Source organism: Coturnix japonica, chromosome 2 (genome assembly GCF_001577835.2).
Source record: "Coturnix japonica isolate 7356 chromosome 2, Coturnix japonica 2.1, whole genome shotgun sequence".
NCBI lineage: Eukaryota > Metazoa > Chordata > Aves > Galliformes > Phasianidae > Coturnix > Coturnix japonica.
Genome location: NC_029517.1, coordinates 3,439,065 through 3,464,359, shown reverse-complemented (window position 1 = coordinate 3,464,359; position 25,295 = coordinate 3,439,065). Strand labels below are relative to the sequence as shown.

The 25,295-nt window shown below is 56.3% G+C and overlaps 1 protein-coding gene across 1 annotated transcript; it reads right to left on the bottom strand.

Moving 5' to 3' along the window:
* Positions 1-66: 66 nt before the first annotated feature.
* On the bottom strand, positions 67-25,047 carry NBEAL2 (neurobeachin like 2). The gene is made up of 55 exons (XM_015852954.2): positions 24,873-25,047; positions 20,593-20,681; positions 20,201-20,344; positions 19,466-19,547; positions 19,054-19,166; positions 18,899-18,981; positions 18,312-18,397; positions 17,588-17,861; positions 17,406-17,512; positions 16,968-17,051; positions 16,799-16,882; positions 16,578-16,676; positions 15,329-15,900; positions 15,118-15,250; positions 14,929-15,048; positions 14,102-14,429; positions 13,932-14,014; positions 13,387-13,479; positions 12,749-12,920; positions 12,089-12,222; positions 11,852-12,011; positions 11,672-11,774; positions 11,019-11,172; positions 10,692-10,850; positions 10,452-10,611; positions 10,211-10,296; positions 9,422-10,114; positions 9,165-9,343; positions 8,917-9,076; positions 7,857-7,994; positions 7,454-7,759; positions 7,094-7,243; positions 6,161-6,318; positions 5,954-6,078; positions 5,758-5,878; positions 5,525-5,682; positions 5,106-5,239; positions 4,879-4,986; positions 4,669-4,764; positions 4,463-4,587; positions 4,250-4,390; positions 4,037-4,167; positions 3,853-3,962; positions 3,658-3,775; positions 3,487-3,584; positions 3,286-3,402; positions 3,125-3,214; positions 2,938-3,047; positions 2,645-2,817; positions 2,395-2,489; positions 2,173-2,289; positions 1,921-2,082; positions 1,695-1,843; positions 1,409-1,544; positions 67-563 (listed from the first exon to the last, which is right to left on the bottom strand). The coding sequence occupies exons 1-55, from the start codon at positions 24,921-24,923 to the stop codon at positions 459-461; spliced, it is 8,256 nt and encodes a 2,751-aa protein (XP_015708440.1). The 5' UTR covers positions 24,924-25,047; the 3' UTR covers positions 67-458.
* Positions 25,048-25,295: the final 248 nt, after the last annotated feature.

Genomic DNA, 25,295 nt, shown 5'->3' with positions numbered 1-25,295 from the left:
ACGGGGCAGACAAGGGCCTTGTGCACATTTATTTCTTATAGACAGATATATTATTCATTTTCTTTCTTTTTTTTTTTCTTTCTTTTTTTTCTGTAAAAGAGCTAGAAATTGATAGAAAAAACACTTTGAGGGAGGGGGGGAAGGGGAGTGCAGCCGGCTCCTGGCCAGCGGGTGGGGGGGGATGTGGTACCCCCTTCCCAGCAAGGGGCCCCCCCCAGCACCTCCTCACCCCCTGTGTCCATGCTGCTGTCCCCCATCCCAATGGGGCTGGATAAGGCCACGGCATGGGGCCGAGCGTGCAGCCCCCGTGGGGCTCAACCCTCCTAACCTCACCCCCTGGCTTGCAAGGGGCTCAGGGCGCTGCTGCAGGAGGATCCGTGTCCCCCTTCATGTCGTGCCCCCCTAGGAGGGGCCGGGTGCTGTAGGAAGGCCACTGGGGCCGGGTGTGGGGTGCCAGCCTAGGACTTGCCCTCGGTGGGGTTGTACTCCGTCTCACCGGCTGAGACCTGGGAGATGCGGCGGGTGGAACGCCAGAGCCGCCGGTGGAACTGGCCGGGGCGCACCTAAGGGACAGAGAGGTCAGCACCTGCCCCACAGCCCATCCCCACCCCATTTCCATTCCCTTCCATATCTCCACCCCCATCCTCTTCCACAGTTCCAATCCCACCCTCATCCCTTTCTGTATCCCCGGCTCCATCCACATCTTCATCTCCAATTTCTTCCATAACCCCAAATTCATCCTCACTCCCCCATCATCCCATTTGAAGTTCCCATTCCAGTCCTTCCTCCATCCTCTGCATCCATTTCCTGATCTGCACCCCCATCCATATCCCCAGCCCTTTCCTCAACCCCACCCACAGCTGCCCTCTCTTCTCTCACTTCCATCCAAACCCCATACCCTTCCCTTGGGTGGATCCTCATTTCCATCCCCATACCACCCACCCTTTCCCATCCATGCCATCCATCCTGTCTGCTCTACCCCACTCCGATCCATCCATTCTGTTCCAACCCAACCCATCCTGTACCAATCTAACCCATCCATTCTGTCATGCCCCATCCCATCCCAACCCTTCTGACCCAACCCAATCCAACACATCCATTTTGGCCCAACCCAACAGTCCCCATCCTCACCCAATTCACTCATTCTGTCCCACGCTACCCCAAACCAACCCAAACTATCCATTCTGTCCCATCATCTCATTCCATCCATTCTATCCCATCCCATCCTGCCCAGTCTCAACACACCCCATTCCCTCCCAGTCCAATCACACCCTACCCCATCCCTATTCCTCTCTGCTTTGGGAGTGAGGAGGACAAGCAAAGCTCCCCTGCCCAGCTGAGCACAGGGGTTGCATCCCTATGACCCTCCTCCACCTCCTGACCCCTCTATCCCTATGGCTGTGCTCACCTCTGCGGGTTGCCCGGCGCCCACCACGATCAACTTTCCATCCTCCAGCCCCACAAGGATGTGGCTCTTCTCCTTGGTCACCGACACGCTGTGGATGGGCACCCGCATGGGCACGGGGTTCACTGCTGGCTGGAGGCTGCAAAGAAGAGAAGATGTGGGGGATTGGAACCCATGAGAATCTCAAGGGGGTGTCAGCAGTGGGCAGGGTGGTGACGGGCTGATGGTTGGACTTGGTGATCTTAGAGGTCCTTTCAAACCGTAATGATTTGATAATTCTACCCCTCACCTCTGTAGGTCACGGATCTCCAGCCCACACTGCATGGTCCCCAGTACTACAAACTCCTCCATCACGCACATGGCCGTCACCTCCTGGTCCAGGGGGACGGAGGCGAGGTGCTTCCCATTCACTGAGTAGAGGTGCAGCGTGAATTTATCCTTCAAGAGAGAGCAAAACAAGGGATAAGAGAGGGAGTGGGGGATATGGGGACACCAGCCCTGCTGTGTCACCTCACCTTCAGGGAAGCACGCTCGCCCACGGCGCTCTGGGTGACGATCTGCCCCTCCGGCCCCACAGCCAGGTGGGTGATGGCAGCAGGCAGTGAGCTCTCACCAGGAGGCCGCAGGGACTTCATGAAGAGCCCCCGTTGGATGGTGTGAATGATGATGGTGCCATCCTAAGGGGAAAGGGGACAAGGTGGCGGTGGTTGGTGCTGCTCGGTGGCTGTGACACCTAGAGATGAGTCACACCACCTGCCCCAGCTGACCTTGGAGCCTGAGACAGCCATGTCCAGTTCGGTGCTGATGGCCACACACGTCACCTCGTCATCGTGGCCGTACAGGACCTGGATGGGTTTGGGGGCCAAGCCGCTGGAAAACCCACCCTGGTGGAGGTAACACAGGGACCTCAAGGACCTTGGAATGCCACTGCACGCTCCCAGCAGTGACTGTCTTCATGTTAAGAGCTGGCACAAGGTGCAGCCCCTTACCTGCTGCAGGACCTGCCACACCATGCAGGTGGTGTCCCGGGACCCAGAAATGAGGTAGATGCCACACAGGTCGAGTGCCAGGCAGGTAACAACATCTGTGACATACAGGAAGATACTGTGAGCTGCTGCTCCTGTGCCAAGGTGTCTTAGCATCAGGTGGCACCAAGACAGATACAGAGATGGGAGTCCAGGGAGATGTCCCTGCATGGTCTCAGGTCCCCCTGGGACCCTGAGGAGGGGGTTACTGTACCTATGTGCCGGGTGATGTGCCCAATGACCTTCCCCTTGCCCAGCGAGGTAACACGCAGGCTGTTGTCCCAGTGTCCCCCGCTGAAGAGCAGTTTCCCATCAGGGGACACAGCCAGAGTGCGGGAGCACAGGTCTGCACCAGGGGCAAAGGGGCCCTGCAGGAAACGCTGGGTCCTGGAGTAGAGGGACATGGGATGGTGACAAGAACACAGGCAGGTGAATGGCACCACCAGCACCCCAGGATGCTGTGTGAACCAAGGAACCCAGGGACAGAGGTTATCCTTGTGGGCTCACTTTGCATTGGAGACGGTGGGGTCTTTGGTGAAGCTGAAATAGTTGGAGATGTTCTTGTCATAGGGCAGCCAGCTGTGGGTCCCCAGCAAGCCGTTGGCACTCACGGTGACCTGGGCAGAGGTGGTGACAGCTGTGACACATCCCAGGGACACCCAACACTGGCATCCTCTAGTTCCCCTTTGCTCACCAGGACGTCAGGGGATCCCTGAGTGATGAAGGAATGCGCCTGGTTCTTGGGGACCACAGCTTGCACCAAGGACACACCGTCACTGATGCCCTGCAGGGAACACACAGTCAGTGAGTCCCCTCCTCATTGGTGCCCCAGTCACCCCGTGTCCCTGTCCCCACCTCTACAAAGAAGGACTTGAGCTGGTCCAGGTTCTCAAAGACGTTGGGTGGACGGGTGTCCAGGCGTGCAAGCCTTCGGGCTGCGCTCTCAGCCGACATCCGGGCAGGATGGGGCTCCTGGGGGGGAGAAAGCCATGAAAATGGGGTAGCACCTCCTCAAATGAGGCAGGGGGCTTTGGTTTTTTGGAAGGAATGAGCCACCTTCAGCAGCTGGCAGGGTGTCTGCCCAAAGTTGCTGATGATACCCTCCAAAGCTTTCCTCTGTGTCTCATCAGCAATGGCATCCAGGTCCACAGCACCTGGGGAATAGGGAGATGGGGGTATCAATGAGGCCACCCAGAGGGCACCCCCCACCCTGTCCCCTCAGCTCACCCTCATATGTGCAGTAGTAGAAGACATTGAGGGCCTCCACAGCAGCCGGGCCTCGCTGTTTGTACCCAAAGATGAGATCGATCCACTCGTGGAGGTGGGCTGAGACGTACTCTGATTCCTGAATGGGCACTGGGTGTCAGGAGGGCTGGGAATGCCCATTTTCCCCCCCAAAATGACCCCACTCCAGCATCTCACCAGGGCTTTACGGTGTTGGTAGATGAAGTCCTCGCGGGATTGCGCCCACCGCGGCAGCACCACATCGCTCACCTTCTCGTTGGATATCTGCAGGCAGCCCAGATCGAAGCCTGTGGGCAGAGTGCAGACAGCAGTCAGGGGTACAACCATCCGGTCCCCATCCCCAGCCTGGTCCCTCCATTACCATTCTGGTTCTCCAAGAATTCAGGGAAGTAGAAGAATTCAGGGATGAGTTCCTTGACGTCCACTGGGTTCTCCATGCGGGCTTGCCATGCTGCTGGCACCGAGTGGAACTGCCGGTCTGAGCAGTCGAACCTGGTGGCACGGGGCATCTGTGGGACCCTGGGGGTGACAGTGGCTCTGTCCCAAGCCCTGGGTCCCACTGTTGGGTGCTCACCGTCCACTCTGCAGCTGGATGTGCAGCGTGGTGAAGGGCTCAGTGCGGATCAGGTAGTGCATGACACCTGCTGCATTAGAGTAGTGCGTGCCGTAGTGAAACTTGTCCACAGTGCCTGTGGGGTCTTCGAAGCTCTCATACCTGCAGTGGCAAAGCAGGGGGGGTCAGGGCCGGAGCTCTGATCCCCTGGTTCTTCCTTTTGGGGCTACTCACTTCTCCTTCACATCCCGTGCATGCCTCTCGTTGGCAACCCCAATGGGTTTGGACAGGTCCCGAAACACAGACGGGTTGGTGAGGTCAAGCGTCTCCGAGACGTAGTCCCGCAGGATCCAGGGGAACTGGGTGGGAAAGGAAGAAAGTCAGGCTGGGGGGCTCCCATGGTTGCTATTCAGCTTGGGGAGGGGACACAGAGTGCTCACCACAGGGTACTGTGAGAGGTCATTGTAGGTGCGTCCTGCAATCGTATTCAGCTGCATGAGGTACTCGAAGTTGGAGATCTCCCGCAAAACCCATTTCTGGAGCAAAGAGATGATGGCAGAGGTGGATTTGTGGGGCAGAGGATGGAGAAAACCCTGTATCTGCTCCCATGAAGGGCAACCCTTTGTCCTCTCTCAGGAGGATACGGATACCTGGGTGAGCCCTGAGGCTTTCAGCAGCTCCTGGGGCGAGCGGCTGCCAAAGTAGATCTGGTTGGGGGGCCGTAAACCCAGGATACAGGAGTAGACCTTGTTCCTCACCTGCAGGGATGGAGACAGGAGCCCTGGTGAGCTCAAGGGCCCCACATGGACACTGACATGGCCCTGGGACACTGAGGAGATGCCTGGATGGAGAATGGGGGGTGTGGGGGTGCTGTCACCTTCTTTTTAAAGTTGAGAAAGTAGTTGGCCTGGTCAATGAAGAAGAGCTCAAGTGCAGAGCGGCGCAGGTTGTAGCGGCGCAGGTGGACCTCACGCAGGTGGGACAAGGGGCGTTTGAAGTCATAGCCAATCCCTGCAGGGGCAGCACAGAGCACAACAGGATTCACTGACAACACAGCATGGAGACAGGCAGGGGATGAGGCAGAAATAGGGGACAGCATCACCCCAGGGAGCAGCCTGGGGCTGGCCCAAACCAAGGAGAGAGCACACCAAAAGGGTCAGCATCCACAGAGATGGACTTTAGGGGGACAGGGGATGAATGGAGACATCTTCATCCCACTTGTGCTGCAAGGACCCACTATAACCTTCCTAAGACCAGTGATGAGGTAGAGATTGAGCCTCAGGCACATATTGTTACCTCCCTCTGTCTCCTCTTTTTCACTGCTGCCATCGTAGAAGTAGACGTGCTGAGTTGTCACCTCCAGGCGGCCAGGGACAACAGCCACTGTTGTGATGAGCTCGCAGTCCTCTGAGACCACCAGCTTTTCCCGCTGGTTCTGTTCCTTGGGCTCTACCCTGGGTGACAAGGGGTGGTGAGAACACTCCCAGCCTGGGGGACCAAGTGTAATGATAGGGGATAGGGACACTCACTGGATGTCCAGGACAGGGAGATCCTCCTCGGCCAGCTGGTCATCCTCCAGCTCGCTCACCTTAGCCTCCTTGGCCATAGCGAGTGGGAGGGACTCGGCAGGATTGTGGAGGTTATCAGCTCCTGAAATGAAAAGAGATCAGTAAGCACCCCACTGGCAGAGGGAATGAGGGGTCAAGGAGCCCCCAGTTGCCTCACCCAGGTTGTCCCGCAGAGCGCTGGCCTCCAAGTGCTGGTCAAAATTCAGGTTGGGCACCAGCTTCAGCCGCATCCTGGAGTAAGTCTCAGCACTTGACAGCTTCCAGCGAACCTCAGGTGGGTTCCTGAGGGCAGGAGAGGGTAAGGCAGCCCAGGCTCCCATCTGTGACCCCATTGATCCAAGGTGGGGGGACAATGGGTACTCACCGGTCAGCCCAGGCAGAGCGAGGTGAAGTGAGGAGGCGGCACAAGGAGCGCCACTGCTTCAGCACTGTGCTGTGGTGGTTGTTGGCTTGCTTGAGCACATTGGCATGACGGGCATTTTCAGCCTTGGTGCGTTTTGCCACTGGCTCCAGAACCAGCTCCTGCCAAGGGAGAGGGAGGGTGATGTAAAGATGGGATCTGAGCAGGTCCCTGGGGCGTGGAGCGCATCCCTGGGATGATATCTCAGAGCTGAAGAGCATATCATTAGGACAGTATCTCTTGGGGTAAGGAGGATGTCTCCAGGATAACACCCCTGGGATGAGGAAAACATCCCCAGGATCATGTCCTTATGCTGAGAGGCATGACCCTGGGGTGACCCTCAGATGATGTGCCTGGTGTGAGGAGCATGTTTCTAAGGTCAGGGATATCATCATACAGCTGTGCCCCATGGATGTGGAGTACACTACTGGGATGATAAGCTTGAGATAAAGAACACATCTCCAGAATCATGTCCTCAAGGTGAAGAGCATGATGCTGGGGTGGGGAGCATGTCTTTTGGACAATGTCCCCAGGACAAGGAGCACATCCCTGTAATGACATCCAGGGGTGAAGAGCGTATCACTGGGACAATATCTCTGAGGTGAGAAGGATGTTCCCAGGATAACATCTCTGGGATGAGGACCACATCTCAAGGAAGGTGAGGAGCATGTCCACGGGGTGAGGAGTATGCCCTCAAGTTAAGGAGCACAACCCTAGGATGACATTCTGGAGTGAGGAGCACATCTCCAGAATTATATTCCCAAAGTGGCGAGCATGACCCTGGGGTGAGGGAAAGGAGCATGCCCACAGTATGACACCCTTGGGTTTAGAACCATGGCCATGGGACAAGGAGCCCATCCTCATGGTGATGTCCCTGTGGCCAGGAGGAGGCAGTACCTGGAACATTTTCCGGCTGTCTGCCTTGTCCCGCTCCCTCCGCAGGGAGCTGCTCATCATGGCATCATAGCAGGCGTTCCAGAAGTTGGACATGTGGTCGTGGCTTTTGGCAAATGTGTCCATCTCAAACTGGGCCATGGTGGGCTGCACCTAAAGAGCAAGCAGGGAAAAGAGAGTTGTTGTAGGGTGAGCTGGCACCAGCACCATCTATTGTTCATCCAGCTATGAGCATCTCTTTTTTGAATGGAACTGTGTTGTCCCAGCCCAGCGCCAACAGTGAAACCCAGTTCCAGCATGTTACTCAAGTTTAAGCTTCCCCAGCACCCCCAGCAATACCACCCCATACCCCGTGGCACCCACGTGCTTCTCAATGAAGCTCCTCCACTCAAGGGTGGTGCAGAACTGCTGGAAGTCCTCATAGAACGTGGGGCTGCCATTGGTGGGAGGCAACGAGGGCAGGAACTGCTGCAACTGCAGGGTCTCGTAGCACTGATCCATAAGTGTGCGCACAATGGGCACCAGCCAGGAGAAGGTCTCTGATTTGGCATCCAGTGAACGTTGCAGTGGGGTCTCCAGCTTGCCCAGCAGGTAGCAAGCTTCATCTTTTTTGGGGGCTGTGGCAGTCTGCAGCAGACTGTGCAGCTTCACATAGGCCAGTGAGTGCAGCTTAGAGTTGGGGGGGACACAGAGAAGATGGGACATTAGCTGGAGCCATCCAAAAGTGCTGAAGTCTGCTCTGGAGCCCAGGGAAGGGGTGACCTACCTGCGGGTCCTGCAGTAGGGTGTAGCCCACCAGGATGCGCAGCCCTGTCTGGGCCATCTCCTTGAGGTCAGAGGTGCCGTTGGCCAGGTGGTACCAGACACCCAGCTTGTCTAGCAGGCTGCTCACCCCCTCATAGATCTGTTGGGGATATGAGGGGACACAGTGAGTCCTCACAAAGCCAGCAGGTCTGTCCCCAGCTCCCAGACATTGCTGACTTTGCTTGATGAGGGTTTGCATTACAGGTAGGGGATGGGATGAAAGTCTGGGGTTAGGGCATGTTTGACATCAGGGTAGCAGGTCAGGGCTTATGGTAATGGTGTAGAGCTAAGATTAAGTGTTAGGATTAGGGTTAGGGTTGAGGTTTAAGGTTCAGGATTCAGATTTAGGAGGCCTAATTAGATTTCCAGGTTATGAGTTAGGGTTTAGAATATAGGGGCAGAGTTATGGGTCTGACTATAGATTTTAAACGAGGGACAGGGTATAGGATTAGAGATTGGATTAGGTATAGGGCTTGGGCTCATGTTGTAGGGTTAAGGAATTAGGATGAGGGTTTAGGGCTAGGTTATAGAATTGGGGTTCACAGTAAGATTGTAGTGTTAGGCTAAAGGTTTTGAATCTGGTTTATAAGTCAGATTTATATAGGTTATGGGTTAGTGCAAGGTTTTAGAATTAAAGCATGGGTTAGTTTTTATGATTAGGTTTATAGGCTACAGGTTAGGGGCAGGATTGGGGGTCAAGTGTTAACAGGGTTAGTGGTTAGCATTAGGATTAGGTTTACAACAGGGTGTTCTGTTATATTTAGGGTTAAGACCTATGGTTAGAGCTGGGGCTTATGGCAAGTGTGTACAGATGGGATTACAGTTTAGGGTTAGTTTTAGAGTTTAGGGCTGGATTTACAGGTTATGGATTAGGTTTTAGGATTAGGGCATGGGCTAGTTACTAGGGTTAGGCTTGTGGTTTACAGATTAGAGGCTGGGTTTAGGGTCAGGGCTGATTCCAGGGCTAGAGACTAGCACCAAGGTGTAGGGCTCAACCTGGGACCATGCCTGCAACCACACACCTTCTCACTCCACAGGGCTTGGTTGTTGTGTCCCTCAGAGAACAAGAAGTCCTGGAGCAGCCGTAGCAGCTTAAGTGCATTGTGGGTGAGGCCGGGCAGCATGGCTGGCCCTGACTCCTTCAGGTCTGTCAGCGCTGATTCCAGCATCATCTCCAGCAAGCTGTGGGACAGCAGGTGGCTCTGCAGGGTGGCCACCACCCCGGGACACCCTACAGTACAACCACAGAGCCTGCATTCCCCCTGCAAACCTGCGCTTGATCTCATCAGGGGACCGCACCAGCTCACACGCTGTGCCCAGCTTGGTGAGGACGGAGAAGACCTGGCCACGCTCCCTCCATGCAGCATCATCACAACCTTCCACCCCACGCCATGTCACCGAGAAGATGATGTTGGTCAGGAGGTTGCACAGCTCCTCCTCAGGCGTTTGCTGCCAGGGGAGGGGGAAAAGCATTAGAGATTTCCAACAGTATCACCTTCCTGGGCAGCGCTGTGATTCAGGGCTCACCTGGGGGTTGCTGGTGTTGGAGATGTTGTCACTGGGCAGAGCATCCTGGTAACTGCTCTCATCCAGCACATTGGAGAGGCTGGAGCTCTTGCGGTTTCGCATCCCTGGAAAGGGTTTGAAGCTCTCCAGGGGTGAAGGGGTTCCGGGGCCGCTGGCGGGTGTCTGTGCACCACTCTCAGCTGTGGCGATGGAGCTGGTGCTGGCCAGGTCGAGCCCCAGGTCGAAAGGAGAGGTGGAGAAAGGAGAGAGTGGGTGGTAGACACCATCAAAGGGGACATCCCCGGGGTTGGAGGAAGAGCGGCTCGCTCGGTCGGAGGAGTCGAAGGACTTGAAGTTATAGGAGTGCAAGGACTTAGTGCGGCCACTGGGCGAGATGGAGTGGTCGGAGAAGCCCTCAGAGAGCTCCTGGTCTGAGGCTTCGTAGCCCAGTGGCAGAAAGACATCCACCTCCTGCAGCTCAGCTGGCAGTGGGCTCATGCTGCCCACATTGTCCTTGCCCACCTCAGTCTCCTTGCTGGGGTGGTCTGTGAAGCGGAGGAGCTCGAGGCAGCCCCCACTGCCCGAGTGGCTGAGGCTGTGCTGGCGGGACTCATAGGACTCCTTGACATACAGCTTAGTGAGTGTGTCCTGCCAGCCCGCCAGCCTGGCCAGCTGCCTCACCATGTCCTGCTGTGCGTAGATCAAGTGGAAGAGCTGCAGAAGAAAGTGAGGGATCCAATGGAGTCACCTCAGCTCCTGTCAGGGTGGCTGGACCCTCTGAATTGGCTGGGGATGGATGGCTCTGCTTACCTTGCGGCAGATATCGAGCCGGACGGTCAGATCAGCCCGGTGAGACAGGTAAACCACAGCCACCAGGTCCTTGTAGTTAGGAGGGTCTGCAGGCAAGGAGAGAGAGCTTTTTGTCTCCAAAAGCGATCAAAGGCCCCCAGGCTTACCCCCAGCTGGTTGAGCCCTGTGGTAAGCCAACAGGATGGCCCTTGTGGTATGATTCAGGATGGGACAGGGTAGATTTGGGCAGGACACACGGTACCTGCCCCAAGGACCTGCTCTGAGAGGCAGCGGAAGAGCAACATGGAACAGGGGATGTCGCTGAGGCAGGCAATGAGCCCCTGGTACCCAATGTCCTTCAACTTCAGGCGGCTCTTGCAGCGCTCAGGGACCTTCTCATACTTCAGCATCTTGTAGAGCACCTGGCAAGGTAGAGAGGGGTGGTGATGCTGTTGTAGGGACACCCCCAGACTCAAGGGACAATACCAGAGACAAGTCTCACCCTGAAGACTCTTTCCCGTACTTCATCTGAGAACTTCTTCTGTACCAGCAGTGAGAAGAGGACTTCCACATGGCCTGGCTCAAAGAGGAAGGTAAAAAGCTGCTCCTGGGAGGGTGAGCCCTTCAGCAGGCTGTGTATCACCTCCAGTGCTCCGCAGACCTGCAGGCAACGGGGACGGCTGCATGCTGTCCTCCATGCACCCCACCAATACCTCAGTGTCTTTTCCCCACTTGCCTGTTGACCACTGCCAAGAGCAGGGTCAGCCCTAGTTGTCTGAAGACAATGTTTGGGGTGGTTTGGTGGGACCTGGATGGCCAGAAGTCATACCTGCTGCTCATCCTGTGCTGCGGCCAGATAGTTCAGCAAGCTCTGCATCTCCTCTCCAGAGAAGCTCCTGCAGAAGAAATCCTTCACCAGGCTGAAGAGGGATGTCTGTACTGTTTTGATGTCATCAGTAGCTGTGGACTTCTCCCTGGAGGAACTGAGGAAGAGATGCATGTGGAGGATGCCCCATCCCTGCATACACTCAAGGTCAGTCTGAACAGGGCTCTGATCAATGTATCAAGCTATAAGTATCCCTGTTCACTGCAGGAGAGTTGGGCCAGATGGCCTTTATGGGTCCCTTCCAACTCACATTCTATGATATTCCCACTGAGGAGTACACAGCCGCCCTCTTTCTCCTTGTCACTCATCATAAGCACAACCCCAAGTTCCAACAAGAAGCCTGAGCAGCTCCTGGACAGTGAACATCCCTTCAGGCCAGCAACGCATACAAGAGAACATCTACCCCATGTGCCAGGCCTCTAAAGGGACAGGGCATGGGGAACAGGAGTGCCTATCACAATGCTTCCATGACATGCTTGCAGGGGGAATATGATCCCAAATAAAAGTGTCCAACCCAATGTGCAGCTCCCAAAGACCAAGCCCACCGTGGTGCTGGTGTCTGGGGGCTGATATCCCAGCTACAAGCAGCAGCTCACCCATAGTATGTTCGGATGGAGTCGAGGATGTATTGTACCCCATATTTCTTGCGGATGCGCTGCTTGTGGTCCTTGATGACATTGGCCAGGTACTGGATGTGACCTGCATGGAGAGGACATGAGTGGCCCTGGTGGTCACAGCACCAACCCAGGGATCCCTGTAGGTGCCCCTGCTCCCACCTAAGCGGACAGCAAAGTCACTGTTGCTCCAGATGCGGAAATCAAAGAGGAGATGCTGGTAGAGGAGGTGCAGCAGCAGTCCACTGCCCTCAGAGGCCACTTGCTCCATCAGGATTTGCGAGGCCATCAGCGTGCTCATGTCCAGCAGCTGGCTGGACACCTGCCCAGGGTGAGAAGGGAGGTTTGTAGCTTGGAGAGTGACCCAGGATGGAGCCTGGTAGCTGTGGCAGCCCCCACCTTTTGCAGCAGAGCACCGATGATGGCCGGCCCATGGCACTGCACCAGGCTCTCCTGGTTCACTGGGTGGTTGCGTATGAAGTTCTTCACCAGCAGCAAGAAGGCAGCCACGCTGTTCCTTTCCAGCCTGCTCTCTGCAAGGCACAGGGCAGAGCTGGGTGCCATCAGCCCTGCCCCCTGCAGGCTCTTTCCCCCATCTGGGCATTCTGGTGACCCTGTCACTGCCTTTTCTCCACGTACTTGCCACCCCATTCACCCATTCCCCTTCAATTTAACTGAGTGGAAACCACAGCTGCTCTGAGCTACCTGAAAGTTATTAGGGAGAAATCTCACGTTTCCTATGGGGTGTAAGGATTCTGCATGAACCTAAGTCTACAACAAGACATCACAGACTACAAGCAAACTCAAAACTGGAGGTAAGCAAACTTGAACCACCTTCACCTTCTCAGAACTTCTCACTTATGACTAATTTGGTCATAATAACCTTAAAATAGGTCAGCAAAAGCAAGGCTTCTCCATGTATTTTGGTGTTCTAGACAAGATTTCTCTTGTTTGTAGTAAATACCAGCCAGGCGTAGGCAGCACCTACATGGCAGTGGGGTTATGTCCAGGTACCCGAGCAGGGTGGCTCCTGCCCCACATCCCCCTCAGAGTTCTTACCTGAGGACCTGCCCAGTGGGATGAGCATGCCCTGGGCATTCCTGGAGGACGTCAGCTCTGGCCCTACCAGGTCATTGGTCTCCTGCTCATCCTCAGCTTCCTCCTTCTTGGTCACCACTTGCTCGAGGAGGGGCAGCAAGACACCCATCCCACCCACGCAGTTGACCACGTCCTGCCAAGAGAGGTGAGAAGCTTTGCTGTCTGCCCCTGGGTGCTGCGTGGTGATGGTCGTGTATGGAAGGCAGCTGCACAACCACCCAGGGCCAGGGATCCCCAGGATCTATCCTGCCCAAGGCATAAGGCCCTGTGGCCAGCAAAGAGTGAAGTGTGCCTTGAGCTATCCTACAGCACACACCTCCAACAGGTTGCTCAGAAGCACATGTTCCCCTTCAATAACCACCCATAGAACCCCGTCTGGACACTAAGGACCCACAAAGCAAAGAGGTCCTTGGGAGGGCCATGGAATAGCTGGACTTTGGTGGACCCATGGGTCCTTGGTGGAACCAATACCATGTACTCCCCCAGTCCCCCTGCTGGGGAACCACCATGGCCATGTAACACCCCACAAGGGTCCTGTCCTGAACCCAAGGGTACCCTAGGCCATGGGGTCAGGATGGGCCACCTGGCACCCAACATACCTTGACATCCCAGTTGACCACCTTATGCCCCGTCAGCCTCCCGTCCAAGCCATGGCTGGGAGAGAGGTCCAGGCAGATGTTATTTCTGCAGGCCTAGAAGAGAACATCCCAATTTATGAAGACAGTGGACGCTTGCTGGGAGCAGGACAAGAGGGAAATTAAAAGAGGGAAGACTTAAAGATGTTAGAAGGAAATTCTCTACTCGGAGAGTGAGTGGTGAGGCACTGGAATGGGTTGCTCAGAGAAGGTGTCGATGTCCCATAACTGGCAGTCCTCAGGGACAGTATGGTTGGGGACTAGGGCAACATGATCCGGTGGGTAGTGACTGCCCATAGCAGGGGCTGGAAGTGGATGGGCTTTAAGGTCCCTTCCAACTCAAACCAGCCTGTGATTTTATGGTTCTATGATATGATCAGTGTGTGACTCCAGAAAATCTCAGTGGGAAAAGATGGGAAGGGATGGACACGGGCTCAACGTCCCCCATACAGAGGAAGGTCCTGGTGAGTTCAGGCAAAGTGGGAGCATCTTGATAGGTCTGTCCTCACCTGTGGGGTGTAGTACAGCAGGAGCTTGCTGCTGAGCTCCACCAGGTCACCTTCCAGTGTAAACGGTGATGCGATGTTTGGACCTGAGTGAAGAAAGAGGTGTCAGTGGGGAAGGGCTGGAGATGTGTTTGCCACCAGCTGCCTCACTGATGTGCCCAGCCCCTACGTACCCAGGCAGAAGAGCGCCTTGACCTGGGTTTGCTGCAGCACTTCACAAAAGATAGCCACAGAGCCCAGGTGGCCCTCAAGAGAAGTAGGGGTGCCCCACTCGGTATCCTGGCTGCCAGCTGCCGTGGTGGACACCACCCCCTCAGTGGGGGGCTGCAGGGGAGTCCAGGCGTGGGGACCCAGGGTGGCAGGGAAGGACTGTGAGCGGCAGAGCACAGGGTGTGGGGGGAAGGTCAGCTCCAGCCCATGGGACGGCGGTGGGTGGCTGCTGCTGGAAGCCGTTGTGGTGGTGCGGTGCCCCGCAGAGCCAATGCAGCAGGAGGTGAAGGACTGCATGGGAGGACAAACCATAGAATCAGTTCAGTTGAAAAAGGTTATCAAGTCCAACTGTGACCCTAGCACTGCCAAGTCCAGCTCAGTACTCCAACTGCACCACATCTACAAGTCTTTCAAATACTTCCAGGGACAGTGACATGAACTACTTCCTCGCAAAACCTGTTCCACTGCTACACAACCCTTTCTGTAAAGTTCCTCCTAATATCCAACCTAAACCTTCCCTAGCACACCTTAAGGTCACTTCCTCTTGTCCTATAATTTAGATATAGATAATTTAGGCTGGAAAAGACCACTGAGATAGCTGAGTCCAACCCCTGCCCACCCTCACCATGCCCAGTAAACCATACCCCCAAGTGCCCAAGTCTCCACAGTTCTTAAAAACCTCAAGGGATGGTGACTCCACCACTTCCCTGGGCAGCCTGTGAAGAAGCAGTGCTCATTTCCCAGCCAGTGTCACAGAGCAGGATGAAGCAGTGCTGGGGATGGCCCTGACCTCGTGAAGGGATGGGAAGCGGAGCTGTGCTGTCTTCCGTAGGTGTCCATCCGCATAGATGCTGACCACATTCTGGCCGAACGGCCGGCGGCCAGCGACATGGACAATGTCAATGCAGTGCTGTGGGAACAAGCAAGAGGTGTGAAGGGTGTCCTCCATCACGAGGATGGAGATGGGGACATCACTCACCCAGGATGAGTCGTTGAAGGCCACCTCTGGCAGTGCCACCGTCATGTAGTCCTTCTTGGTGCAGACAGCCACCACCAGCATGCCGTCGGTGGTGAAGAAAGCCTCAAAGCCTGTCCCACTGGCTGTGAAGAAGCTGAAGAGAGGACAGAGCAGTGGGGACGGTCGCATCTTATCATCCTCACCCTCACCACCCCATCCTCACCATCCTCACCTGTAGAGCTGCCTCCTCTTTGGCCTTGCCGGTGGCCCAAACTCCTCCTCGCTGAGGCAGAGCCAAGCATGGAAGGCAAAAGCACCTCCAGGCCACTTCTGGACGGCAGGCACCATGATCCCTGCCATGCCAGGTGTCAGGTCGAAGTACTGCAGTGCCCGTGGGGGTCCCTCAGCCCGTGCCATGCCTGAGAGCACCCGCAGGACAGGTGCTGTGTATGGGTGGGCACCTCGGCCCCGCTCACGCCGTAGCAGCCTCAACAGTTGCCGTAGCTCGCCAGGTCGGATAGAAAGCCTGCCCAACACACGCAGCAGCTCCAGCAGGTTTTCAGAGCAGGCAGGTGGGAGTGCTGGTTCTGAGGCCAGAGCAACCAGCAGGCTGCCCACCATGCCTGCCTTGACACAGGTGAGGCGGCTGGGCAGGGAGGCTTCACATAGCTGCCGTAGCCGCTCTGAAAGGAAGAGCTGCAGCTCACGGCATGTCAGTGCTGGGAGCCAGGCCAGAAGCAGGAGCAGGGGCTGCTCGTTGCAGATGGGGCGTGCTGGGAAGGAGCTGTGGTCACCTTCAACTGCCTGCCGGAATACAGAAGATAGTCGGTGAGGTCCTCACCATATGGAGAGAGAGATGAATCCTCTCCTAGCCACATTGGATATGTGGTGGAGACCCTTGTGCACCAAGCTCCTTAGGAGACCCTCATGAGCCAAGTGTCTTGGGAGGCCCTTGTGCACCAATCATTTTGGGGGACACCGTGCTTCAAGTGTATTGGAGACCCTCACGCACCAAGTTACCTTGGAGACTCCCCTTCATAAGGCATCTTGGGGACCCCTGTGCACCAAGCATCTTAGGAGAGCCTTGTACATGACCGCTTTTGGGGGACCTCCCTGCACCAAGTGCCTTGGAGACCCTCGTGCAACAAATGACAAGACACACCTGTGCACCAAGCACCTAGGGAGAATCTCCTGACTGCACTGAGAACCCTGGAGACCCCTGCACACCCAGCAGTCCCACAGCAAAGAGCACAGCATTCAAATAGGCTCAAATCTCCCAAAGCTGAGCATGATTCAAAGTTGAAGATGGTGTGATCACCCTGGGAGGAAGACCCAGTGAAGACTGGAGATGAAAAAGAGGGCTGAGACCAGCCTGTCTGCTCCACTGAGATGCCAGCACAGAGCACTTTGCTTGGAGTGAAGGAGAATAAGGCCTATGGGAGATGGGGGGGGGCTTCTGGAACAGTTAAGAGAATGTTTACCATATTGAGGAGCTCCTGGAGCAGGCGCTGCGTGGGCTGGCCCTGGCTCCTCAGCACCTCGTAGAGATGGGCATAGCCGATGCGCTCCTTAAACACCTCCTGCAAGCATGCATCTATATGAGGTCCTACAGCAGCCCCAGGGTGAGCTGCATCACCCCAAAGCATCTCTTTGGGTTGAAAAATCCCAAACCCATTTGTGAACATCCTCCTCCCATTCCCACCTTTGCAGAGGGTGAATTGCTCATGATGGCTGTGAGCACACTGATGGCATGGACTGCGATGGCATCGGAGCTGCTGTCAAAGACCTGTGGGACAGTTGGTAGGTCAGCTGTGGGCATCACCCCCTAATCCTACCAGGCAGCTGAGCTGTGGGGTAGCTTCTCAGAATACCTGCTGGAGCCCATTGCTGGCTGGTGGCTGCACGGAGAGCTCACCGTAGGCTTCACTTGCATCCTGTGGACTGTTGAGGTAGAGCTGGGGTGGGGAAGACAGAGACCAACAGGGGATGGTGAAGGGAGAAAAAATAGGGTTATGCACCATTCCTGCCCTGTTCAGGGGTGCTGGATGGTGTTGGAGTGGCTCCACCCCAGCACTGCTTGCAGTGCAAGCAAGAAAATAATGCAAGAATGACTTTTTACATGGGCAGACACTGATAGGACAAGTGAAAATGGTTTTAAACTAAAAGAGAGGAAATATAGATTGGATGTTAGAGGGAAATTCTTTACACAGACTGCTCAGAGCAGCAGTCTAAGACTCTGTGGTTGATTCCATGACCCCATCTCAAAGCCTAACTCTGCTGTGTGCAGGCATGGTGCAGCATGCTGGTACCTTGCTGTTCTGGAGGAGGCGGATGATATGCTCAAAGCAGTTATTGCTCAGGAAGACAGCTTGCAGGACAGGCCGGTCATCACAGCTCAGCATGGCCGGGATGGCATCTACAATGGGCAGAACAGGGAACAGGGCTCAGCACCCACCCTGACCCCCACCCAGCTCCCCAAAGCCCAACTTACCCAACATTTGCACTCGCAGTGCAATGAGCCCTCCAGCCACCTCTGGTGACACGGCAGTGGGGTCAGCATTGAGCACTCTGAAGTACCCATCCAGCAGCATGCGCAGGGGCACAGGACCAGGGCTGCTGGCATGCAGGGCATGCACTGCTGCCACCACACTGCGCAGTGTCAGTCCCAGCAGCCCAGAGCATGGTGGTGGCCCTGAGCTCACCCGGCGCAGCACTCCCAGCAGCACCTCCAATGCTGCCGGTGTAATGGCTTGCAGTGCATTGGACTGTCAGGGAGAAAAAGAGGACAAAAAAAACTCTCAAATCTCTTTTTTATTTGTCATAAAATCCCACATTTAAGCTATGTTAGGTGTTTCGGAGCTGTTAATCAAACTCTGCTTTCTTAAGCACTGGGTTGATTAAAACTTGTGTGTGCTCAGCACTGATTTTTCCAGCTAAGATGATCTCAGCTGCATCCCAGATCTGAACTTGTTGTTGCTGGTGAGCAAACTCTGCTGGAGCAGTTTCAGTTTAGACAACTCCCCACCTTCATTTTTGCTTCTTAAGGTTAAAAGCATGAATTTTGGCTTGCAGTTTTACCTCTGATACTATAAAGCTTTGGAGAATTAAGGTATTTAATTGCAACAAAGCATCTCGCTTGTAGTAAATGAGGCTTTGCAGTTTAGTCTCAGCAAAGTTTGGGGAGGGAAGGTTTGTCTCCCATGTCCCCATCCTACCTTGGCCCCAGAGAGGATGGCTCCGAAGAGGTGGATGAGCCGGAGCTGGAGCTCATCGGGGAGCTGCCCACCAGGCTGGAAACATTCTGCAAGTACAAGAGAAGCAGCAGAAAATAAAAGGCAAAAATTCCCCTTTCTACCCACCCCACGACCCACCCTTAACCTTGTTGCTGATGGAGGGGGGAGGGAGCATGAACCCCTCAGCTATTTTCAGCATTGGCTGCAGCATGGGGAGATTTCTGTTGTAAAATCTAGAGGTTTTGGTTCTACAACAGGGCTCAGCTGGGGAGTGGGGATTCACAGCCAGCACCACTAACAGCTCTCCGGGACTTTAGGTGCTTTCTGCAGCCCCCTATCCCGGAGGGGGTTTCTATTTCACAGCTCAGTGATGGGGTTTTCAGAGCTTCCCCAGCCAAGCTGTTTCTGTCAGGTGCTAACCAAAATAGGCCCAGAACTGTACACCATAGTGTCCAACAGTGGATTTAAAACTCAGAGTTAATCACGGTAATAAAAAGACCTCAGCTTTCAGGGATTGCTGCCCAGCTCACACAAAGCAGGGGGCCTGCAGGGAGCAGTGATGGCTGTACCTTGGAAGAAGGCGTCGAACTCGGGGGGTAAAGCAGCAGGGGCGAACTTGTATTTGCTCTTCTCCTTCATGCTGACAACTTCTCTGGAAGGAGAGAAATGAGGAGCAGGGAGAAGAAGGGTACAGGATACAGGGATCCATGGCCCTGGTGCTCACCCGCTCAGCTGTCGCCGCCAGGTCTGGTAGGGGTCAAAGAGGCACTCACAGAGGTGCAGGCCATACAGCATCACGCTCTCCAGCTGCTCCCCATCCTCCTGGCCACAGCGCAGCTGTCAGGGGCAGGAAGAGAAAGGTTAATCCCAAATAACACCCCCAAGACCCTGCTATTCCAGTTTTGTCCCACTGGGATTCATCCCTGTGTATAAAGATGCCACAAAGTGGTACCCAAGCATCCTTTTGCCCCCAGATGATACCCAACAGGATTTAAGCTTGCACCCCATCCCACTTCTTTCCTCCCATCTGCTACAATTTGGGGTCAGGTGGGTACAAAACAGCCCCTTCCTCATCCTGACCCGATATTTGCCCTCCCAGCACTGAGGATTGGGGTCGTGGTGATGGCAATGCTCACCTTGTTCGCACAGATCCGCAGCAGTGCCAGCACCTCTGGGATGAAGCCTGGGGTTTTGTCGGGCTGGACATTTTCGAGGTTTCTGCAAGGTGTAAATGCCATGGGGGAAAGGGTGGTGAGGGAATAACACACCTAGAGAGTGGGATAACTGCCTACCAAGGCCACGTCCTGGGCTGACCCCATCCTCCCACGCTACGCAGCCAAACCCAAAGCCCAGTGCAGTCCCATTGTTCAGAACCTGGCTCCCCTCCAGTGCTAAATATAAAGGCTTTGGTGGCTGGGTGGGGGGGACAAAAGGACAGTCCCCTTGCCGGGGGGGCCTCCAGGGATATTTTGGCTGCCAAGGATCGGGTGGGAGCAAGCGGAGGCTGCCATCAGCCTTATCTGCTGTGTACAGGCAGCGGCGCCAGGAGAGCAGCGGACAGGAAGAGGCCAGGCGGCCACAGGGCCCCCCCCCGGGAGAGGAAGAGGAACAAGCAGGGAGTGGCTGCTTAATGGGAAGGAGTACAGAGAGGGATGCGATGCACTTGGGGGGCTGTGATGCACCTGGGGGGGGACACGAGGAACATAAGGGGATAAGATGTATTGTTTTTCAAGGAGGGGGGGGGGAACACAATGCACTTTCAGAGTGGACTTTTGAGAGGGGAATATGTACTTTTGCAGGGGGAGTGATGCACTTTTGGGGGGGGGGGGGTATGCAGCTGGGATCTGTTTATGATGGGGTCCTGCACCCACCTGCAGATGATGATGAAGAACTTGAGGAGCAGCAGCGCTTGCCCGAGGCGGGGGCCCTGCCCCACACACTGTGCCAACCTCTGGCTCAGCACCTGCAGCACTTCTCGTGGCAGCACTGGGATCTCTGACACTGCCTCCTCCGGCCTGATGGGGGCAGGGGATGGAAAATAAGTGAACGAGAGAGAAGGGGAAAACAGACAGGATGGGACCTACCCCCACCCCACACCCGGTGCTAAAAACCTCCTGTCTGGGGCCGGATGGTTGCAAACCGCAACGGATGAGCTGCAGCAAAACCCCAAAGCTGAGTTCTGAGTGGTTGGGGGGAGGGAAATAGGAAGGGAGAGGGGAACGGGTGGGTTATGGGGGGAGGGGGAAAGGGGGTTCACCCTCACCTGCGGGGCTCCAGCGAGGGCACGGCTATGACCTTCTCGAAGTTCATGACAAAGGCCTCCAGCCACTGCTGCAGGTACGCCAGGTCCTTCTGCAATAGGGAGACTCCAGTCATGTTTGTTCTCTTATTGGGGTTGGGGGGGGTCCCTTGTAGTGCTCACCCCAAAAGGGGTAGATGGATGCTGGCCAATCAGCTCCTACTTGGGGGAATCCATCCTCCAACCAATCAGCACAGCCCCTTGGGAACTGTTGGCCAATGGGTGTCTGGCAGGGATCCAGTGCCATGAAGGCTGGCCAATCAGCATGCAAAACAGCCACAACCCCAACCCCTCCCCCCCTCTGTACCGGTGGCCAATCAGCACAGCAAGTGACCACACACCCCTGGAGCCACCAGCCAATCAGCACGCAGAACAGCACAACCTGTGGATCTGCTGACCAATCAGCACGCAGAGAAGCAAAAAACCTGTAGAGCTGCCAACCAATTGGCACACAGAACACCTAGCTACCAGCCAATCAGCAGCAAGAGCACCTGGCCCTTTAGGATGGCGCAGCCAATCAGCAGGCGGCATGTGGGCCCCACTCCTCATGGGGTTGTGCAAGGGGTGATTCACCCAACGCTGTACAGCCATGGTTCCTGGGTGTCCCCGTGCCCATACAGCACTATGGAGTCACCCACGTCCCTCTGCACCCCATAAGATGCCCTTAGGTTTCCATGGACCCCACAGAGCACTGTAGGGTCACCTCATCCCATGCAGCACCTTAGGGTGACCCATGTCTCCATGCACTCCACGGAGCAGCCTGAGGTGTCTGTGCACCTCTGCACCCCATGCAGCACCCTGGGGTCACTCCATGCTACTGTGCAAGGAATGGGTGTCCATGGACCCCATAAAGCACCATGGGATCATCCAAACCCACACGTACCCCACAGAGCACTTTGGAGTCATACATGACCCCATGGGGCACCCCATGGTGTCCACAAACCACAGCAAGTACATTTCAATCCCCCACGCCCTCGTGCACCCCACAGAGCACTGTGGGGTGACCCACATCCCTGTGCACCTCATGGCCGTGTGCAGAACCTTGGGGTGCCCCACATGTTTTGGGGTCACCCCTATTCCCATTTACCCCATGAAGAACCCTGGGATCACCCCATAAGCACCGCGGAGCGTCCATGCCCCCGTACACCCCACAAAGCACCCTTGGGTATCCACACACCCCATGGAGCACCCTGGGGTGAACCCTATGCACCCTATAGAGCACACTTAGATGTCTGTGCACCCCATACGGAGCACTGCACTCACCCTGATCCCACACACCCCAACCCTTGCAAAGACCATCCCTCCACCACCACTTGTAGGTCCACAACCCCCCAGCACAAGCCCTTTAAAGCCCAGCATCCCACAAACACCTCAACCCCCCCCCAGCAGCACACAAACCCACCACTGCCCCATTCACCGGAGGGAAGAGCTCCTCCCCACCACCACAAGGTGTGGGGTGGGGGAGGAGGGGGGCTCACACCCCATTACCTGCAGGGGGGACGTGGTGATGGGACACCCGCACGGCTCCATTGCCCCCCAGCGCCGCCACAACCAGAGCAAGGACGGGGAGCGGAAACGCGAGCGGGGACACGCGACGGCAGAGCCCAGAAAGGGGGGGGAAGAAAAGGAGGGGGGTGATGTTATTATTATTTTTTTCCTTCCACTCCCCCCCCTTTAGTTTGCTTCAAACACACGAGAGACTCAGGAAATGCCAAGTCACTCGTGGCCCCAACGACATTTCCTCCGGGGGAGGCTCACGCGGGGCTGCTGTCACCGCTGCACAGCATCCCGCTGTGCCAATGGCACCCTGGGGACACCCAACCCTATGGGTGCAGCGAGTCAACCCCTTCCCAACACCCCACCCCAGTAGCATCCTGCTGTTATCCCCCTATAATGCTGTCAGCACCACCTTACCGTGTACCCCTTGTCCCCATGCTGGCGTCCCATGGCGCGCCGCTCGCCCCCGCCGTGCCCGCCCCGCTGGCAGAGCCTGTTGGGTGGCTTTGGGGCTCAGGGCGCGGAGCCGCCTGGGAACGGTGCTCTCAGAGCCAGCAACTCCGTGTCATTGTCCCTAAGGGGTGACCCGTGTCCCACACACCCTATAGCTCAGTCCCTATGGGAGTTCACATTGGGGTCGGGCACCCAGCAGTGCCGCTGAGGTTTGGTACCCAATGTTGACCCCGTGCCCACCGCGAGTTGGACCCCATCCTCTCCAAAGCCTCCTCAAAGAGGCTGGTAATTAACGAGCTTCCTTCTAATCACGGACACATCCATAGGCAGCAGGCAGGTTGGCTGCTTGGGGGTGTCACTGTGGTGACCTGCCTGGGGGGCATGGCACATGGCCCCATAAGAGCACACACATCCCAATGACATGGCACTGCGCACACCCTGATGGCACAGCACATGTTCCCATAGCAGTGTGCACAGCCCGACAGCATGGCACCTGTCCCCATAACAGCACACACACCCCGATGGCACAGCACATGTTCCCACAAACACCCAAATGCCATGGCACACGTCCCCAAAAGAGCATGCAAACCCCAAAGGCACGGCACATGTCCTCAGACAGCAGTGCAAACCCTAATGACAACGGCACGCGTCCCCATAGGAGCACACAGACCCCAATGGCGCAGCACACAGCCCCATGGCGTGGCACCTGTCCCCTTAAGAGCATTCACATCCCGATGGCAATGGCACCTGTCCCCATAAGAGCACACACATCCCTATGGCACAGTGCATGACCCCATATAAATGGGCATACAGCCCCCCAGCACAGCACCTGTCCCCATGTGTCCCCCCCATCTTGACCTCCCATCACATCCCAGTTCCATACTGGCTCCCCCCCATCTACTGACTGCCATCACTTCCTCCTCTGTATTTCACCGTTCCCAAATCCCTTTTTCTGCCAATATTCAAGGATTTCCTCACAGCGCTGTTACAGGGGGGGGGGGCACGGAGGAAGAGGGGACACCTGAAGACCCCCGGAATTATGTACAGGTATAATCCCAATCCAGATGAAGCCCCCCCATCCTTCACTTAACAAGCTTCGATCCTAATAACACTGGTGTGAGACCAAAAGGCGTCACCACTCGTCCCTATAAGCCATGCCGGGTGCCAGCACCACCCAAAATGCATCGTTTGGACCCCAAAAATAAGGATGGGGTGGGTGGGGGGCAGCCGGAGGGATCCCCAGAGGTGGTTGCTATGAGGATTTGGGGGTGGGGGATTAAACCCCTTGTCCCCAAATCATTGGGGATGCCCGCCATGTGGGGATGAACAAAGCTTTGGCAGCTCGCGTGGAATTAAATCTAATGTATGGGGGTGCGGGGGGGGCAGAACGCAATGAAGTGGGACTCCCCCCAAAGCATAAGACCCCCATAAAGGTGTAGGACCCCCCCCCCCCCGTCCCTGAGAGCAATGAAGCTCCAATGTCATCGCGGCCGCACCTGCTGCTGGGAGGGGGGATGGACACAAGCAAAGGGGGGATGATATGGAACCTTCCTTAAGTGGGGGTAATGGGGTGGGGGGGAGGGAAAAAAGGGGGTCTGCTTCCCCCTTGTGCAGGGAGAACCAGTCTGGGGAGGGGGGCACTGAAGCCCTGAATGGGGGGGGTGGGGAGGATAGAGGGGGTTTCAAGGCTTTTTTTGGGGGGTGTGATTTAGGTAGGGGGGGAATATCACTGAGTCCCCGATGATGGAGGGATATGGGGTGAGCACCTGAATTACGAGGGTGATGAGGGTTTGGGGTGGGGGGCTCAGAGCCTTGGAAATCTGGAAGGGTGAAGTGGGGGGGGGATTAAATCAATGGGGTGAAGGTATGGGGGAGATTGGGGGTCACAGAGCCTCCAATATGAGGGGGGGAGGGCATGGGTATGTGCTTACAAATTGGGGGGGGGTTCTTGAGGACCCTCAGGTGCAAATGGGGGAATGCAGAGCCCTCAAATTGGGGAGGAGGACTGGGGGATTCAGTGGAAGGGGGGTCTCAGAGCTGTAAATATGGGAGTGCAGGTATAGGGGGGGATCTCAGAGCTCTTAAATTGGGGAGTGGGGGGGGGGATATGGAGGATCCAGAGCCCCCAAATTGGTAGATATAACGGGGAGGGGGGTGGCAAAAAGGAGGGGCAAACACAGAGAAGGGGCTGTGGGGGGGGGAGGGGGTGCAGGACATCTGAACTGGGGAGGGGGAGGATTGGGGTTGATGGGGGGGGAGGAAGGAAAGGTGTGTGTGTGGGGGGGGGGTCTCACCTTGGCGAAGTACAGCATCCAGAGCTCGTAGAGCCGCTCCCGGGACGCCATGCCGGGCCGGGCCGGACCGGGCGGAACGCTCAGGGCCCTGCGGCCCCCGGGGGGGACATAGCTGGGGGTGAGGGGCTCAAGGGGAGGAGGGGGTGAGGGGGACGGGTTAGTGCTGGGGGTAGGAGGGGGCTCGGCGGTGCCCCGGCACGGCTCGGCACGGCTCAGCTCCGCCCCACAGCCGGACCCGCCCCCAGATGCAGGGGGGCACCTCCACGCCTCCTCCCACCCCCCATAGGCTGCAGGTGGACCCCATAGAGCGGATAGAATTAGAGGAGGGGGCTGCCTACCCCACCCCCCCACCTCCACCCCATTCACCCTCAGTATCTCTCTGAGGGTGGGGAGGAAAGAAAAGATGTTTCCCTCAGCGCAGCA

What these genes read in the sequence shown, in the direction of transcription:
- NBEAL2 (XM_015852954.2), bottom strand. Translation starts at nt 24,923, where the DNA reads ATGGCGTCCCGGGAGCGGCTCTACGAGCTCTGGATGCTGTACTTCGCC. An exon ending in AGAGCAGGTCCTTGGGGCAG is followed by an intron (nt 10,297 to 10,451) that starts GTACCGTGTGTC and finishes CCTTGCCTGCAG; the next exon opens with ACCCTCCTAACTACAAGGAC. An exon ending in CCAACACCAGCAACCCCCAG is followed by an intron (nt 9,344 to 9,421) that starts GTGAGCCCTGAA and finishes CTCCCCTGGCAG; the next exon opens with CAAACGCCTGAGGAGGAGCT.